Source organism: Rhodnius prolixus, unplaced genomic scaffold (assembly GCF_049639745.1).
Source record: "Rhodnius prolixus isolate KJV_2025 unplaced genomic scaffold, Rpr scaffold_2, whole genome shotgun sequence".
Lineage (NCBI taxonomy): Eukaryota > Metazoa > Arthropoda > Insecta > Hemiptera > Reduviidae > Rhodnius > Rhodnius prolixus.
In genome coordinates this window covers 63,286,513-63,306,109 of record NW_027411592.1, presented here as the reverse complement: position 1 = coordinate 63,306,109, position 19,597 = coordinate 63,286,513, and the positions used below count along the sequence as shown (strand labels likewise).

Sequence of the window (19,597 nt, the reverse complement as noted above, 5' to 3'; positions counted from 1 at the left end):
GCAAATACCTTTATATTTCAAATCTCTATATCTCTCTTCTTGTTTATCAGAATTCAATGATTACATTACCCAATTGTATAGAAAACAAAGGTCTATAACTGACATAAATAGCAATGTTTTACTGATAATAGTTATTGAGATATAAAAGGTTAAATTTCCGTGGTTTGCAAATAACTTCAAATTTCAAATCTCTATATCTCTCTTCTTGTTCATCACAATTAAATGATTACTTTACCCAATTGTAGAGAAAACAAAGGTCTATAACTGACATAAATAGCAATGTTTTACTGATAATAGTTATTGAGATATAAAAGGTTAAATTTTAGAGGTTTCTAAATACGTTCAAATTTCAAACTTCTATAACTCTCTTCCTGTTCATCACAATTAAATGATTACTTTACCCAATTGTAGAGAAAACAAAGGTCTATAACTGAAATAAACAGCAATGTTTTACTGATAATAGTTATTGAGATATAGATGGTTAAATTTCGGTGGTTAGCAAATACCTTTATATTTCAAATCTCTATATCTCTCTTCTTGTTTATCAGAATTCAATGATTACATTACCCAATTGTATAGAAAACAAAGGTCTATAACTGACATAAATAGCAATGTTTTACTGATAATAGTTATTGAGATATAAAAGGTTAAATTTCCGTGGTTTGCAAATAACTTCAAATTTCAAATCTCTATATCTCTCTTCTTGTTCATCACAATTAAATGATTACTTTACCCAATTGTAGAGAAAACAAAGGTCTATAACTGAAATAAATAGCAATGTTTTACTGATAATAGTTATTGAGATATAGATGGTTAAATTTCGGTGGTTAGCAAATACCTTTATATTTCAAATCTCTATATCTCTCTTCTTGTTTATCAGAATTCAATGATTACTTTACCCAATTGTAGAGAAAACAAAGGTCTATAACTGAAATAAATAGCAATGTTTTACTGATAATAGTTATTGAGATATAGATGGTTAAATTTCGGTGGTTAGCAAATACCTTTATATTTCAAATCTCTATATCTCTCTTCTTGTTTATCAGAATTCAATGATTACTTTACCCAATTGTAGAGAAAACAAAGGTCTATAACTGAAATAAATAGCAATGTTTTACTGATAATAGTTATTGAGATATAGAGGGTTAAATTTCCGTGGTTTGCAAATACCTTCAAATTTCAAATCTCTATATCTCTCTTCTGGTTCGTCAGAATTCAATGATTTCTTTACCCAATTGTAGAGAAAACAAAGGTCTATAACTGAAATAAATAGCAATGTTTTACTGATAATAGTTATTGAGATATAGATGGTTAAATTTCGGAGGTTAGCAAATACCTTTATATTTCAAATCTCTATATCTCTCTTCTTGTTTATCAGAATTCAATGATTACATTACCCAATTGTATAGAAAACAAAGGTCTATAACTGACATAAATAGCAATGTTTTACTGATAATAGTTAGTGAGATATAAAAGGTTAAATTTCCGTGGTTTGCAAATACCTTCAAATTTCAAATCTCTATATCTCTCTTCTTGTTCATCAGAATTAAATGATTACTTTACCCAATTGTAGAGAAAACAAAGGTCTATAACTGACATAAATAGCAATGTTTTACTGATAATAGTTATTGAGATATAAAAGGTTAAATTTTAGAGGTTTCTAAATACGTTCAAATTTCAAACTTCTATAACTCTCTTCCTGTTCATCAGAATTCAATGATTACTTTACCCAATTGTATAGAAAACAAACGTCTATAACTGACATAAATAGCAATATATTACTGATAATAGTTTTTGAGATGTAGAAGGTTAAATTTCGGTGGTTTGCAAATACCTTCAAATTTCAAATCTCTATATCTCTCTTCCTGTTCATCAGAATTTAATGATTTCTTTACCTAATTGTAGAGAAAACAAAGCTCTATAACTGACGTAAATTGCAATGTTCTAGTCATAAAAGTTATTGAGATATACAGGGTTAAATTTTAGAGGTTTCTAAATACGTTCAAATTTCAAACCTCTATAACTCTCTTCCTGATCATCAGAATTCAATGATTTCTTTACCTAATTGTAGAAGAAACAAAGGTCTATAACTGACGTAAATTGCAATGTTCTAGTTATAATAGTTATTGAGATATAGAATGTTAAATTTTAGAGTTTTCTAAATATGTTCAAATTTTAAACCTCTATACCTCTCTTCCTGTTCATCAGAATTCAATGATTTCTTTACCTAATGGTAGAGAAAATAAAGCTCTATACCTGACATAAATAGCAATGTTTTACTGATAATAGTTATTGAGATATAGAGGGTTAAATTTTAGAGGTTTCTAAATACCTTCAAACTTCAAATCTCTATATCTCTCTTCTTGTTTATCAGAATTCAATGATTACTTTACCCAATTGTATAGAAACCAAAGGTCTATAACTGACATAAATAGCAATGTATTACTGATAATAGTTTTTGAGATATAGATGGTTAAATTTCGGTGGTTTGCAAATACCTTCAAATTTCAAATCTCTATATCTCTCTTCTTGTTCGTCAGAATTCAATGATTACTTTACCCAATTGTAGAGAAAACAAAGGTCTAAAACTGACATAAATAGCAATGTAATTCTGATAATAGTTATTGAGATATAGAAGGTTAAATTTCCGTGGTTTGCAAATACCTTCAAATTTCAAATCTCTATATCTCTCATCTTGTTCATCAGAATTAAATGATTACTTTGCCCAATTGTAGAGAAACCAAAGGTCTATAACTAACAAAAATAGCAATGTATTACTGATAATAGTTATTGATATATAGAGGGATAAATTTCCGTGGTTTGCAAATACCTTCAAATTTCAAATCTCTATATCTCTCTTCTGGTTCGTCAGAATTCAATGATTACTTTACCCAATTGTAGAGAAAACAAAGGTCTATAACTGATATAAATAGCAATGTTTTACTGATAATAGTTATTGAGATATAGATGGTTAAATTTCGGTGGTTAGCAAATACCATTATATTTCAAATCTCTATATCTCTCTTCTTGTTTATCAGAATTCAATGATTACATTACCCAATTGTATAGAAAACAAAGGTCTATAACTGACATAAATAGCAATGTTTTACTGATAATAGTTATTGAGATATAAAAGGTTAAATTTCCGTGGTTTGCAAATAACTTCAAATTTCAAATCTCTATATCTCTCTTCTTGTTCATCACAATTAAATGATTACTTTACCCAATTGTAGAGAAAACAAAGGTCTATAACTGACATAAATAGCAATGTTTTACTGATAATAGTTATTGAGATATAGAGGGTTAAATTTTAGAGGTTTCTAAATACGTTCAAATTTCAAACCTCTATAACTCTCTTCCTGGTCATCAGAATTTAATGATTTCTTTACCCAATTGTAGAGAAAACAAAGCTCTATAACTGACGTAAATTGCAATGTTCTAGTCATATTAGTTATTAAGATATAGAAGGTTAAATTTTAGAGGTTAATAAATACGTTCAAATTTTAAACCACTATAACTCTCTTCCTGTTCATCAGAATTCAATGATTTCTTTACCTAATTGTAGAGAAAACAAAGCTCTAAAATTTAAATAGCATAAATAGCAATGTTCTAGTCATAAAAGTTATTGAGATATACAGGGTTAAATTTTAGAGGTTTCTAAATACGTTCAAATTTCAAACCTCTATAACTCTCTTCCTGATCATCAGAATTCAATGATTTCTTTACCTAATTGTAGAAGAAACAAAGGTCTATAACTGACGTAAATTGCAATGTTCTAGTTATAATAGTTATTGAGATATAGAATGTTAAATTTTAGAGTTTTCTAAATATGTTCAAATTTCAAATCTCTATATCTCTCTTCTTGTTCATCACAATTAAATGATTACTTTACCCAATTGTAGAGAAAACAAAGGTCTATAACTGACATAAATAGCAATGTTTTACTGATAATAGTTATTGAGATATAGATGGTTAAATTTCGGTGGTTAGCAAATACCTTTATATTTCAAATCTCTATATCTCTCTTCTTGTTTATCAGAATTCAATGATTACATTACCCAATTGTATAGAAAACAAAGGTCTATAACTGACATAAATAGCAATGTTTTACTGATAATAGTTATTGAGATATAAAAGGTTAAATTTTAGAGGTTTCTAAATACGTTCAAATTTCAAACTTCTATAACTCTCTTCCTGTTCATCAGAATTCAATGATTACTTTACCCAATTGTAGAGAAAACAAAGGTCTATAACTGAAATAAATAGCAATGTTTTACTGATAATAGTTATTGAGATATAGATGGTTAAATTTCGGTGGTTAGCAAATACCTTTATATTTCAAATCTCTATATCTCTCTTCTTGTTTATCAGAATTCAATGATTACATTACCCAATTGTATAGAAAACAAAGGTCTATAACTGACATAAATAGCAATGTTTTACTGATAATAGTTATTGAGAGATAAAAGGTTAAATTTCCGTGGTTTGCAAATAACTTCAAATTTCAAATCTCTATATCTCTCTTCTTGTTCATCACAATTAAATGATTACTTTACCCAATTGTAGAGAAAACAAAGGTCTATAACTGACATAAATAGCAATGTTTTACTGATAATAGTTATTGAGATATAAAAGGTTAAATTTTAGAGGTTTCTAAATACGTTCAAATTTCAAACTTCTATAACTCTCTTCCTGTTCATCACAATTAAATGATTACTTTACCCAATTGTAGAGAAAACAAAGGTCTATAACTGAAATAAATAGCAATGTTTTACTGATAATAGTTATTGAGATATAGATGGTTAAATTTCGGTGGTTAGCAAATACCTTTATATTTCAAATCTCTATATCTCTCTTCTTGTTTATCAGAATTCAATGATTACATTACCCAATTGTATAGAAAACAAAGGTCTATAACTGACATAAATAGCAATGTTTTACTGATAATAGTTATTGAGATATAAAAGGTTAAATTTCCGTGGTTTGCAAATAACTTCAAATTTCAAATCTCTATATCTCTCTTCTTGTTCATCACAATTAAATGATTACTTTACCCAATTGTAGAGAAAACAAAGGTCTATAACTGAAATAAATAGCAATGTTTTACTGATAATAGTTATTGAGATATAGATGGTTAAATTTCGGTGGTTAGCAAATACCTTTATATTTCAAATCTCTATATCTCTCTTCTTGTTTATCAGAATTCAATGATTACTTTACCCAATTGTAGAGAAAACAAAGGTCTATAACTGAAATAAATAGCAATGTTTTACTGATAATAGTTATTGAGATATAGATGGTTAAATTTCGGTGGTTAGCAAATACCTTTATATTTCAAATCTCTATATCTCTCTTCTTGTTTATCAGAATTCAATGATTACTTTACCCAATTGTAGAGAAAACAAAGGTCTATAACTGAAATAAATAGCAATGTTTTACTGATAATAGTTATTGAGATATAGAGGGTTAAATTTCCGTGGTTTGCAAATACCTTCAAATTTCAAATCTCTATATCTCTCTTCTGGTTCGTCAGAATTCAATGATTTCTTTACCCAATTGTAGAGAAAACAAAGGTCTATAACTGAAATAAATAGCAATGTTTTACTGATAATAGTTATTGAGATATAGATGGTTAAATTTCGGAGGTTAGCAAATACCTTTATATTTCAAATCTCTATATCTCTCTTCTTGTTTATCAGAATTCAATGATTACATTACCCAATTGTATAGAAAACAAAGGTCTATAACTGACATAAATAGCAATGTTTTACTGATAATAGTTAGTGAGATATAAAAGGTTAAATTTCCGTGGTTTGCAAATACCTTCAAATTTCAAATCTCTATATCTCTCTTCTTGTTCATCAGAATTCAATGATTACATTACCCAATTGTATAGAAAACAAAGGTCTATAACTGACATAAATAGCAATGTTTTACTGATAATAGTTAGTGAGATATAAAAGGTTAAATTTCCGTGGTTTGCAAATACCTTCAAATTTCAAATCTCTATATCTCTCTTCTTGTTCATCAGAATTAAATGATTACTTTACCCAATTGTAGAGAAAACAAAGGTCTATAACTGACATAAATAGCAATATATTACTGATAATAGTTTTTGAGATGTAGAAGGTTAAATTTCGGTGGTTTGCAAATACCTTCAAATTTCAAATCTCTATATCTCTCTTCCTGTTCATCAGAATTTAATGATTTCTTTACCTAATTGTAGAGAAAACAAAGCTCTATAACTGACGTAAATTGCAATGTTCTAGTCATAAAAGTTATTGAGATATACAGGGTTAAATTTTAGAGGTTTCTAAATACGTTCAAATTTCAAACCTCTATAACTCTCTTCCTGATCATCAGAATTCAATGATTTCTTTACCTAATTGTAGAAGAAACAAAGGTCTATAACTGACGTAAATTGCAATGTTCTAGTTATAATAGTTATTGAGATATAGAATGTTAAATTTTAGAGTTTTCTAAATATGTTCAAATTTTAAACCTCTATACCTCTCTTCCTGTTCATCAGAATTCAATGATTTCTTTACCTAATGGTAGAGAAAATAAAGCTCTATACCTGACATAAATAGCAATGTTTTACTGATAATAGTTATTGAGATATAGAGGGTTAAATTTTAGAGGTTTCTAAATACCTTCAAACTTCAAATCTCTATATCTCTCTTCTTGTTTATCAGAATTCAATGATTACTTTACCCAATTGTATAGAAACCAAAGGTCTATAACTGACATAAATAGCAATGTATTACTGATAATAGTTTTTGAGATATAGATGGTTAAATTTCGGTGGTTTGCAAATACCTTCAAATTTCAAATCTCTATATCTCTCTTCTTGTTCGTCAGAATTCAATGATTACTTTACCCAATTGTAGAGAAAACAAAGGTCTAAAACTGACATAAATAGCAATGTAATTCTGATAATAGTTATTGAGATATAGAAGGTTAAATTTCCGTGGTTTGCAAATACCTTCAAATTTCAAATCTCTATATCTCTCATCTTGTTCATCAGAATTAAATGATTACTTTGCCCAATTGTAGAGAAACCAAAGGTCTATAACTAACAAAAATAGCAATGTATTACTGATAATAGTTATTGATATATAGAGGGATAAATTTCCGTGGTTTGCAAATACCTTCAAATTTCAAATCTCTATATCTCTCTTCTGGTTCGTCAGAATTCAATGATTACTTTACCCAATTGTAGAGAAAACAAAGGTCTATAACTGATATAAATAGCAATGTTTTACTGATAATAGTTATTGAGATATAGATGGTTAAATTTCGGTGGTTAGCAAATACCATTATATTTCAAATCTCTATATCTCTCTTCTTGTTTATCAGAATTCAATGATTACATTACCCAATTGTATAGAAAACAAAGGTCTATAACTGACATAAATAGCAATGTTTTACTGATAATAGTTATTGAGATATAAAAGGTTAAATTTCCGTGGTTTGCAAATAACTTCAAATTTCAAATCTCTATATCTCTCTTCTTGTTCATCACAATTAAATGATTACTTTACCCAATTGTAGAGAAAACAAAGGTCTATAACTGACATAAATAGCAATGTTTTACTGATAATAGTTATTGAGATATAGAGGGTTAAATTTTAGAGGTTTCTAAATACGTTCAAATTTCAAACCTCTATAACTCTCTTCCTGGTCATCAGAATTTAATGATTTCTTTACCCAATTGTAGAGAAAACAAAGCTCTATAACTGACGTAAATTGCAATGTTCTAGTCATATTAGTTATTAAGATATAGAAGGTTAAATTTTAGAGGTTAATAAATACGTTCAAATTTTAAACCACTATAACTCTCTTCCTGTTCATCAGAATTCAATGATTTCTTTACCTAATTGTAGAGAAAACAAAGCTCTAAAATTTAAATAGCATAAATAGCAATGTTCTAGTCATAAAAGTTATTGAGATATACAGGGTTAAATTTTAGAGGTTTCTAAATACGTTCAAATTTCAAACCTCTATAACTCTCTTCCTGATCTTCAGAATTCAATGATTTCTTTACCTAATTGTAGAAGAAACAAAGGTCTATAACTGACGTAAATTGCAATGTTCTAGTTATAATAGTTATTGAGATATAGAATGTTAAATTTTAGAGTTTTCTAAATACGTTCAAATTTCAAACCTCTATAACTCTCTTCCTGGTCATCAGAATTTAATGATTTCTTTACCCAATTGTAGAGAAAACAAAGCTCTATAACTGACGTAAATTGCAATGTTCTAGTCATATTAGTTATTAAGATATAGAAGGTTAAATTTTAGAGGTTAATAAATACGTTCAAATTTTAAACCACTATAACTCTCTTCCTGTTCATCAGAATTCAATGATTTCTTTACCTAATTGTAGAGAAAACAAAGCTCTAAAATTTAAATAGCATAAATAGCAATGTTCTAGTCATAAAAGTTATTGAGATATACAGGGTTAAATTTTAGAGGTTTCTAAATACGTTCAAATTTCAAACCTCTATAACTCTCTTCCTGATCATCAGAATTCAATGATTTCTTTACCTAATTGTAGAAGAAACAAAGGTCTATAACTGACGTAAATTGCAATGTTCTAGTTATAATAGTTATTGAGATATAGAATGTTAAATTTTAGAGTTTTCTAAATATGTTCAAATTTTAAACCTCTATACCTCTCTTCCTGTTCATCAGAATTCAATGATTTCTTTACCTAATAGTAGAGAAAATAAAGCTCTATACCAGACATAAATAGTAATGTATTACTGATAATAGTTATTGAGATATAGAAAGTTATATTTTGGAGGTTACTAAATACGTTCAAATTCCAAACCTCTACAACTCTCTTCCTGATCATCACAATTAAATGATTACTTTACCCAATTGTAGAGAAAACAAAGGTCTATAACTGACATAAATAGCAATGTTTTACTGATAATAGTTATTGAGATATAGAGGGTTAAATTTTAGAGGTTTCTAAATACGTTCAAATTTCAAACTTCTATAACTCTCTTCCTGTTCATCAGAATTCAATGATTACTTTACCCAATTGTAGAGAAAACAAAGGTCTATAACTGACATAAATAGCAATGTTTTACTGATAATAGTTATTGAGATATAAAAGGTTAAATTTCCGTGGTTTGCAAATAACTTCAAATTTCAAATCTCTATATCTCTCTTCTTGTTCATCACAATTAAATGATTACTTTACCCAATTGTAGAGAAAACAAAGGTCTATAACTGACATAAATAGCAATGTTTTACTGATAATAGTTATTGAGATATAGATGGTTAAATTTCGGTGGTTAGCAAATACCTTTATATTTCAAATCTCTATATCTCTCTTCTTGTTTATCAGAATTCAATGATTACATTACCCAATTGTATAGAAAACAAAGGTCTATAACTGACATAAATAGCAATGTTTTACTGATAATAGTTATTGAGATATAAAAGGTTAAATTTTAGAGGTTTCTAAATACGTTCAAATTTCAAACTTCTATAACTCTCTTCCTGTTCATCAGAATTCAATGATTACTTTACCCAATTGTAGAGAAAACAAAGGTCTATAACTGAAATAAATAGCAATGTTTTACTGATAATAGTTATTGAGATATAGATGGTTAAATTTCGGTGGTTAGCAAATACCTTTATATTTCAAATCTCTATATCTCTCTTCTTGTTTATCAGAATTCAATGATTACATTACCCAATTGTATAGAAAACAAAGGTCTATAACTGACATAAATAGCAATGTTTTACTGATAATAGTTATTGAGATATAAAAGGTTAAATTTCCGTGGTTTGCAAATAACTTCAAATTTCAAATCTCTATATCTCTCTTCTTGTTCATCACAATTAAATGATTACTTTACCCAATTGTAGAGAAAACAAAGGTCTATAACTGAAATAAATAGCAATGTTTTACTGATAATAGTTATTGAGATATAGATGGTTAAATTTCGGTGGTTAGCAAATACCTTTATATTTCAAATCTCTATATCTCTCTTCTTGTTTATCAGAATTCAATGATTACTTTACCCAATTGTAGAGAAAACAAAGGTCTATAACTGAAATAAATAGCAATGTTTTACTGATAATAGTTATTGAGATATAGATGGTTAAATTTCGGTGGTTAGCAAATACCTTTATATTTCAAATCTCTATATCTCTCTTCTTGTTTATCAGAATTCAATGATTACTTTACCCAATTGTAGAGAAAACAAAGGTCTATAACTGAAATAAATAGCAATGTTTTACTGATAATAGTTATTGAGATATAGAGGGTTAAATTTCCGTGGTTTGCAAATACCTTCAAATTTCAAATCTCTATATCTCTCTTCTGGTTCGTCAGAATTCAATGATTTCTTTACCCAATTGTAGAGAAAACAAAGGTCTATAACTGAAATAAATAGCAATGTTTTACTGATAATAGTTATTGAGATATAGATGGTTAAATTTCGGAGGTTAGCAAATACCTTTATATTTCAAATCTCTATATCTCTCTTCTTGTTTATCAGAATTCAATGATTACATTACCCAATTGTATAGAAAACAAAGGTCTATAACTGACATAAATAGCAATGTTTTACTGATAATAGTTAGTGAGATATAAAAGGTTAAATTTCCGTGGTTTGCAAATACCTTCAAATTTCAAATCTCTATATCTCTCTTCTTGTTCATCAGAATTAAATGATTACTTTACCCAATTGTAGAGAAAACAAAGGTCTATAACTGACATAAATAGCAATGTTTTACTGATAATAGTTATTGAGATATAAAAGGTTAAATTTTAGAGGTTTCTAAATACGTTCAAATTTCAAACTTCTATAACTCTCTTCCTGTTCATCAGAATTCAATGATTACTTTACCCAATTGTATAGAAAACAAACGTCTATAACTGACATAAATAGCAATATATTACTGATAATAGTTTTTGAGATGTAGAAGGTTAAATTTCGGTGGTTTGCAAATACCTTCAAATTTCAAATCTCTATATCTCTCTTCCTGTTCATCAGAATTTAATGATTTCTTTACCTAATTGTAGAGAAAACAAAGCTCTATAACTGACGTAAATTGCAATGTTCTAGTCATAAAAGTTATTGAGATATACAGGGTTAAATTTTAGAGGTTTCTAAATACGTTCAAATTTCAAACCTCTATAACTCTCTTCCTGATCATCAGAATTCAATGATTTCTTTACCTAATTGTAGAAGAAACAAAGGTCTATAACTGACGTAAATTGCAATGTTCTAGTTATAATAGTTATTGAGATATAGAATGTTAAATTTTAGAGTTTTCTAAATATGTTCAAATTTTAAACCTCTATACCTCTCTTCCTGTTCATCAGAATTCAATGATTTCTTTACCTAATGGTAGAGAAAATAAAGCTCTATACCTGACATAAATAGCAATGTTTTACTGATAATAGTTATTGAGATATAGAGGGTTAAATTTTAGAGGTTTCTAAATACCTTCAAACTTCAAATCTCTATATCTCTCTTCTTGTTTATCAGAATTCAATGATTACTTTACCCAATTGTATAGAAACCAAAGGTCTATAACTGACATAAATAGCAATGTATTACTGATAATAGTTTTTGAGATATAGATGGTTAAATTTCGGTGGTTTGCAAATACCTTCAAATTTCAAATCTCTATATCTCTCTTCTTGTTCGTCAGAATTCAATGATTACTTTACCCAATTGTAGAGAAAACAAAGGTCTAAAACTGACATAAATAGCAATGTAATTCTGATAATAGTTATTGAGATATAGAAGGTTAAATTTCCGTGGTTTGCAAATACCTTCAAATTTCAAATCTCTATATCTCTCATCTTGTTCATCAGAATTAAATGATTACTTTGCCCAATTGTAGAGAAACCAAAGGTCTATAACTAACAAAAATAGCAATGTATTACTGATAATAGTTATTGATATATAGAGGGATAAATTTCCGTGGTTTGCAAATACCTTCAAATTTCAAATCTCTATATCTCTCTTCTGGTTCGTCAGAATTCAATGATTACTTTACCCAATTGTAGAGAAAACAAAGGTCTATAACTGATATAAATAGCAATGTTTTACTGATAATAGTTATTGAGATATAGATGGTTAAATTTCGGTGGTTAGCAAATACCATTATATTTCAAATCTCTATATCTCTCTTCTTGTTTATCAGAATTCAATGATTACATTACCCAATTGTATAGAAAACAAAGGTCTATAACTGACATAAATAGCAATGTTTTACTGATAATAGTTATTGAGATATAAAAGGTTAAATTTCCGTGGTTTGCAAATAACTTCAAATTTCAAATCTCTATATCTCTCTTCTTGTTCATCACAATTAAATGATTACTTTACCCAATTGTAGAGAAAACAAAGGTCTATAACTGACATAAATAGCAATGTTTTACTGATAATAGTTATTGAGATATAGAGGGTTAAATTTTAGAGGTTTCTAAATACGTTCAAATTTCAAACCTCTATAACTCTCTTCCTGGTCATCAGAATTTAATGATTTCTTTACCCAATTGTAGAGAAAACAAAGCTCTATAACTGACGTAAATTGCAATGTTCTAGTCATATTAGTTATTAAGATATAGAAGGTTAAATTTTAGAGGTTAATAAATACGTTCAAATTTTAAACCACTATAACTCTCTTCCTGTTCATCAGAATTCAATGATTTCTTTACCTAATTGTAGAGAAAACAAAGCTCTAAAATTTAAATAGCATAAATAGCAATGTTCTAGTCATAAAAGTTATTGAGATATACAGGGTTAAATTTTAGAGGTTTCTAAATACGTTCAAATTTCAAACCTCTATAACTCTCTTCCTGATCATCAGAATTCAATGATTTCTTTACCTAATTGTAGAAGAAACAAAGGTCTATAACTGACGTAAATTGCAATGTTCTAGTTATAATAGTTATTGAGATATAGAATGTTAAATTTTAGAGTTTTCTAAATATGTTCAAATTTTAAACCTCTATACCTCTCTTCCTGTTCATCAGAATTCAATGATTTCTTTACCTAATAGTAGAGAAAATAAAGCTCTATACCAGACATAAATAGTAATGTATTACTGATAATAGTTATTGAGATATAGAAAGTTATATTTTGGAGGTTACTAAATACGTTCAAATTCCAAACCTCTACAACTCTCTTCCTGATCATCACAATTAAATGATTACTTTACCCAATTGTAGAGAAAACAAAGGTCTATAACTGACATAAATAGCAATGTTTTACTGATAATAGTTATTGAGATATAGAGGGTTAAATTTTAGAGGTTTCCAAATACCTTCAAATTTCAAACCTCTATATCTCTCTTCCTGTTCATCAGAATTCAATGATTTCTTTACCTAATTGTAGAGGAAACAAAGGTCTATAACTGTCGTAAATTGCAATGTTCTAGTTATAATAGTTATTGAGATGTAGAAGGTTAAATTTCCGTGGTTTGCAAATACCTTTAAATTTCAAACCTCTATAACTCGCTTCTTGTTCGTTAGAATTCAATGATTTCTGTACCCAATTGTAGAGAAAGCTAAGCTCTATAACTGAAAATTACAATGTTCTAGTCATAATATTTATTTTGATATAGGAAGTTAAATTTTTGAGTTTTCTAAATACGTTCAAATTTTAAACCTCTATTACTATCTTCCTGTTCATCAGCATTCAATGATTTCTTTACCTATTTGTAGAGAAAACAAATAGTTATTACTGATAATAGTTATTGAGATATACAGGGTTAAATTTCGGTGGTTGGCAAATACCTTTACGTCTATAACTGAAAATTGCAATGTTCTAGTCATAATATTTATTGTGATATAGGAGGTTAAATTTTAGTGGTTTGTAAATACCTTCAAATTTTAATCGACTTACCTTAATAAAAACTTACAGTTTTAAGATAAAATTATTATTAATTTAATTGTTAAGTATAAGGGTTGATTAAACGCATCTTTTAGCGTTTTATCAGCCATTATATTTAACTTTTTAAACTGTATGTTTTTGTTAAAGAGGTATGTACTACAAAATCCAATTTATAGTTAAAAGTGACATCTAAATCTTGTTCAGAATGCCTTCAAACAGGCCCAATCTTTAGCTTTTTTTTTGTATTCTGAAATGATGATGTGTGTCTGTGCTCAGTGAACTTGAGGTGAACGCCTTTTGAGGTCTGTAGATCCGTTTTTGTGTTTGAACACACTTTATCAGTTACACATATGTAACTGAGTTTAGAATACCCAGTTTTTAAAATACAATTAATTTTTAAAAGTTAGCAATAAATAACCTTCGGTATCCTAGCGGGTGTAGGAACTGGGTGGGAATTTTCATCTTCACTGTCCGAATTGGAGGCAGACTGCGGAGGTGCGCTGCCTGAGGAAGTCAAATAGAGATCGTTTGCTTCTTTCATCCATCGCTCCAAGACGGCCAATCTGACCGTGGAAAATACGGCAAAGTTGGAAGCATTTCCGGCCACTTCAATCTCCGGCGGCACTTCTCCAACGATTTCGATCTAGTAAACATAGTAATAAGGTTAAATACGATTAAAATGAGTTTTCAAGCTATAACCCAGCATTAAAACGTACATTCACAGATTATTTTAAGATTTGCATGAAAGCAACTTAATTAGTAGAATATTAACAAATATAAATAATAGATGTAGTGCCCCCTTTAGAACACTTAGTATAAAAAAATTCATTATTGTTTAAGATTTTAATTAAAGATGTTTTAGTTTTGAAGAAACTTCAGTTTTATGTTATTTGAAGGGCTCCCTTAACAGGAGATTAGGGCTAATAAAGTGTTAGCAAGAAACAAGTGTTAAAAAGTATTGTAAGTAGAGGCTTAGACTTCAAGTGACTCTGCAAAGCTAGCGTTGGCCGGTTAGAGAAGGATACCATAATGGTTTTAATGAGGACAGCAATGCTCTGCTGTTATTCTTTAGGAACTAAAAAGCCTGTCTAGAAATGGAGCTTGGGTATACGGTTTGGGTCTGAAGCATAGGCTCCTCCATGGAGGAAGTACTCTTTCCTTTGATTAACGCAGTCTTGGGAAAGCAGTTTAGGTACCGTATTTGGTTACCACGATTTGGAGGAGTATATATGCTCCCATTTTTTTTTATTTTCTGGAACTAGATTTTCTTAAGTAGGAGAAGTCATCCTCAGAACCAATGTTGTGTTAAGGTGGTTGGTGTGATTTGTACCAGAGCATAGTTTTAAAAAGGTGTACTCTTTCTAGGATGCTTTATGGAACACGGGTGAGCAGTTTCGCTCGGACACTTCCAGGGTAAGCACCAAATGTTCCATCTGGTCGGAGTATAGAATAGCCGGTAACAAAATAATAATAAAAAATAGTGCAAAGTTGAAAACTACTCGTAAAAATCAACATAAATATACAGTTATTCAAAAAGTGAATTATTGATCACTCTTGATTCACAATTTGTACAATAATCCATTTTTTACATAAAAAATAAATTAACAAATGTTATATTTGTTAATAAATATAAATAAATGTTTTGGTAAAACTAAATTAAAGTAGATAAAATGTAATATTTTCCTTTTACTTGTACCTTAGGCTTTCTATTTTCTTTTCCCTTTGAAGATTTATTCTTTTTATGTTTCTTCCATTCAATTTTTTTCCTGAAAAAGAAATGAATATATTAATATTTAATATAATTATAATTAATATATTAATATCAATATTTTTGTGTTAACAGAAGGCCATTCTCAGAAAATAAAAATATCATAGATACAACAAAAAGTTAATATTTTTAAAAATGATGTACACAGATGATGTCCACTACTATTGCTTTTTGAACTACTATATTGGGCATCGGCTATCCAATCTTTTTCTGTAAAATATTGTTTAAAACACGAAATGTTAGTTTCACATTCCACAGAAAAGTTTACTTTAAAATAATAATAATCTTTGTTGTCATTCTGTCGTAAGCAACATTTTCAAATAAATGAATAATTTAAATGATAGATTTGTTTTTCCCACAATAAGTGTATGCACGACAAGGGTGGGTAGCAATGAGTCACGGGACAACAACCCTTAATATGTGAATGCTGATATTTGTTTTAAAAATTCCCTAAAGCAAATATCAATAAAAAATTATTTTAAGCCATTATATTTTCTGAGTTATTAACGCAGCAATAGTTAAATGTAACAGTTTCTGAGCTTGTAAACAGCATTGCAAGATATGAGTAATTTTAAAATAAGTAAATTATTGTTGCAACAAACAAATATTGATCTTTCTGGTAAGATGTTTAAAGGTAGCAATGCACAAAAATTTCATAACTTTGAATCAAACTGTCTTGTCAGAAGTGCAATGAAGAAACTTTATTTGTGTTTTAAGGCTAATTTAAATTCCAAAATTGTATTCAAAGAACATATATAGTGAACTAACATTTGATGTTTAAAACGGATAAAAATAACTTGAGAAAGCAAAAATGGTTTGGCCTAATTAAATGAATTTAAGTTAAATAAATACATTTCAATTTTTTACAAAATGAAATTTGTTTAAATCAACACACAATATACTTTAGATTAAATTTTCTAAAAAAAAATAAAGCTAATGCATTTATTGATTTTGTTGTCAATGCTTGTTTAAATGTAAAAGTAAATACTAAAATCACTTACTTTAACTCAGGATGTACTCTGAATAATTTATAAAAATGAATGGCAAATTCATCCGGTTCTGGAAACATTTTACAGTTAAGCTATTTCTTAATTTTACTATGCTTTAATTAAACTACATCTTCGTGCAAAAAGAAAAAAACACTTTTAAGATCGTGTCCAGCTCTGTTTAGAGTGCCATAACACTCAAATACTGGGCATAACACTAGTGTAACCTTCATCAAAACAGACTTGCGCGTCCCGGCATCAAGGCTGTGATAGTAACACTCTACTAGTAGAGGTCCTTGTATGTTCAAGTTGTAATGCCCCCGGGAAAATTTAAAAATCTACTGGTAACGTTCTTTAAACATTGTGTATTCACTAACTACTTGTGATGATAAACGTAACATTGTAATTGTAATAAATGAACATTTGAGAGAAGTATAAGGTTCCAAAACTCTCTAGTAAATAGATTTTCATGAAAAGAATTTCAAACAAAAGCAATTTATCTCTGCACTCGAAAGCTAGAAAGAGATACATGTTTTAGTTCAAATGATTTACCATTGAATTCCAAATGTTGTAGCAACATATTAAATCTCCCAAATATTACACGGTTGTTAACACCGTACAGTTTACTGAAATAGCGCCATGATAGTAACTCACCAGACCTCCTTAGGACCGTGCAACTTGGAATCTCTCCCAAAACGGAAGAGACAATGCCACTCTAAGAATTGTGCGAAAAGTTAATGAGATTGAATGGATCTTTTGGATGGAAACATCTATAAGCTGGCCACACATAATACTGAAAGTCTTGCGAGACATATACAAGCTCAATTTGAGATTAATTCCCATCTCATTGCTATTTTACCAAAAATGTATCTTCCTGCTTTGTTAGGCCATATAGTTAAATCTGATATTTCTTTGAAGTGAGAAGGTTAAATCAGAAGATTTGGAGACTAAATTTCATAAAGCAACTGCTTAAGTTAATCGAGCTGTACATTTCTTTCCACTCTGCATGAACTGCTTTCTGATATTTTGTTTACAAATTATACTTATAAGAACAGTTGAAATACTGCAGAATTTTTAATTATTGTACTTTACAAATGTTGATTATGTAAAAAAAATTGTTAAATGTAAAATATTACATGATAGTTATTGTTCTCGTGTTTATGTTTTTATGTTTTAGATGAACCATCAGAATGAAGAAACTTATTTTTCATAATTTGCCTACAAATATGGGCTATGTTCTAGGGTCACATACCGTAGTTTTACCCAAATGAATATGAATTGAAGCCCATAACCTTAAACTAATGTATGCGAAATATGTTTATTTATACTTACTCTTGAAGTTAAGGGGATAAAAAAGATAGAACCATTGCGTTTATTTTTTTTTAAATAATCTTTAAAATTGAATGATCTTCAACTGAAATAAGTATAAGATGAACAAAATTCTACAAGTAGAGTTAATTTTGTTCAATTATGTTTATATATACAGTCGAACCTCGCTTAACGAGCAATTATGCTCGAATTATCGTTCCAGAACCTTACTCGTTAAGCGAAATACTCGTTAAGCGAAACAATTTTTTTTATTTAAATTAAAATAAAAGGGGATAATTGGTTCCATGCAAAAAAAATATTAATAAAAATTTTTTTTATAACATTTATTTCGAAAAAATTATATACATACATATGTACATATGATGTAATAATATAAATTACATATATTAATTGAGATAAATATGTACATTCATAATTAATCCTTTTTAATTATAAATTTGTCCAATGTTCCTTGTTTCTGCCGTCGCTTCAAAATGTCTTCAAATGTGACACAGCATTATCATTAAATAAATTTATAGATCGCATAGCCACAGCCTTATTCGGGTGATAGTTTTCTACGTGTGTTGCAACAGTTTCCCATGCTTTCAACATTTCTCTTATTGCGCTGGAAGATTGTTGTTCCTCTGATATTTTCTCCTCTTTGTCTAATAAATTCTCTTCCACCAATTCTTGTTGTGAAATGTGTTGCAACTCAACAAGTTCCTCTGTGGATAGCTCTTGACTATGATCTGCTACAAGCTCATCAATATCATCTTTATCAACTGTCAATCCCATATCCGTGGCCAAAGACACAATTTCATTATCTAGAGATTCCACAGGTTCGGATTCAATCGCCTCAAAACCAGATTCGACGAGGATTTCAGGCCAGAGCTTCTTCCATGCAGAAATTAGAGTTTTTTTGGTAACCCCGTCCCACGCCTTGTCGATTATCTTGAGGGATGTAACAATATGGAAGTGGTATTTCCAAAATTCTCGCAAAGTAAGGTTTGTCTCTTCAGTCACCTCAAAACAATGTTCGAAGAGACCTTTAGTGTACAGTTTCTTAAAGTTGGAAATTACTTGTTGATCCATAGGCTGAAGTAACGGTGTAGTATTAGGAGGCAGATATTGAATTTTGATAAATTGAAATTCGTCAAGAAGATCATTTTGTAGACTTGGAGGATGAGCGGGAGCATTGTCCAGTACAAGCAACGCATGGAGCGGCAGAGTCATCTCCAATAAATATTTTTTCACAGAAGGACCAAACACTTCATTTATCCATTCAACAAAAATGTCACGTGTCACCCAAGCCTTGTTATTGGCTTTCCACATTACATTTAGTTTGTTCTTGTGGATGTTGCATTTCTTAAAGGCTCGTGGAGTTTCCGAATGATACACCAGCTATGGTTTAATTTTCAAGTCACCGCTTGCATTAGCACAAAACAGCAACGTGAGGCGATCTTTCATGGGCTTGTGGCCGGGTAATGCTTTAACACAAATGTCACTATATGGACTTTCCCTATACACCACTCATTCGGTGAAGTTCGGTTTCGACTGTATCAGTGCATTAGATACGTGGAGAATATGAAACGCATATGCGTAAACAGGAATGACTAATCGAAGAATGCGCAGTTTTCGATGAGTCAGCGAAAACTGCG

The 19,597-nt window shown here is 29.1% G+C and overlaps 1 protein-coding gene across 4 annotated transcripts in view; it reads right to left on the bottom strand.

Annotated features, from left to right (window-relative positions):
• Positions 1-16,847, bottom strand: part of hiw (MYC binding protein highwire) — a 305,440-nt gene extending 288,593 nt beyond the window's left edge. For 3 of the 4 annotated variants that reach the window (XM_074120285.1, XM_074120284.1, XM_074120286.1), the window contains exons 1-3: positions 16,647-16,846; positions 15,574-15,643; positions 14,296-14,520 (exon numbers count right to left, since the gene is read on the bottom strand). In XM_074120285.1, the coding sequence (XP_073976386.1) occupies positions 14,296-14,520; positions 15,574-15,643; positions 16,647-16,714 (363 nt within the window). In that variant the 5' untranslated portion in view covers positions 16,715-16,846. Of the gene's footprint in view, positions 1-14,295; positions 14,521-15,573; positions 15,644-16,646 lie in introns of all 4 variants that reach the window. The other variant, XM_074120283.1, reaches the window with a different exon arrangement.
• Positions 16,848-19,597: the final 2,750 nt, after the last annotated feature.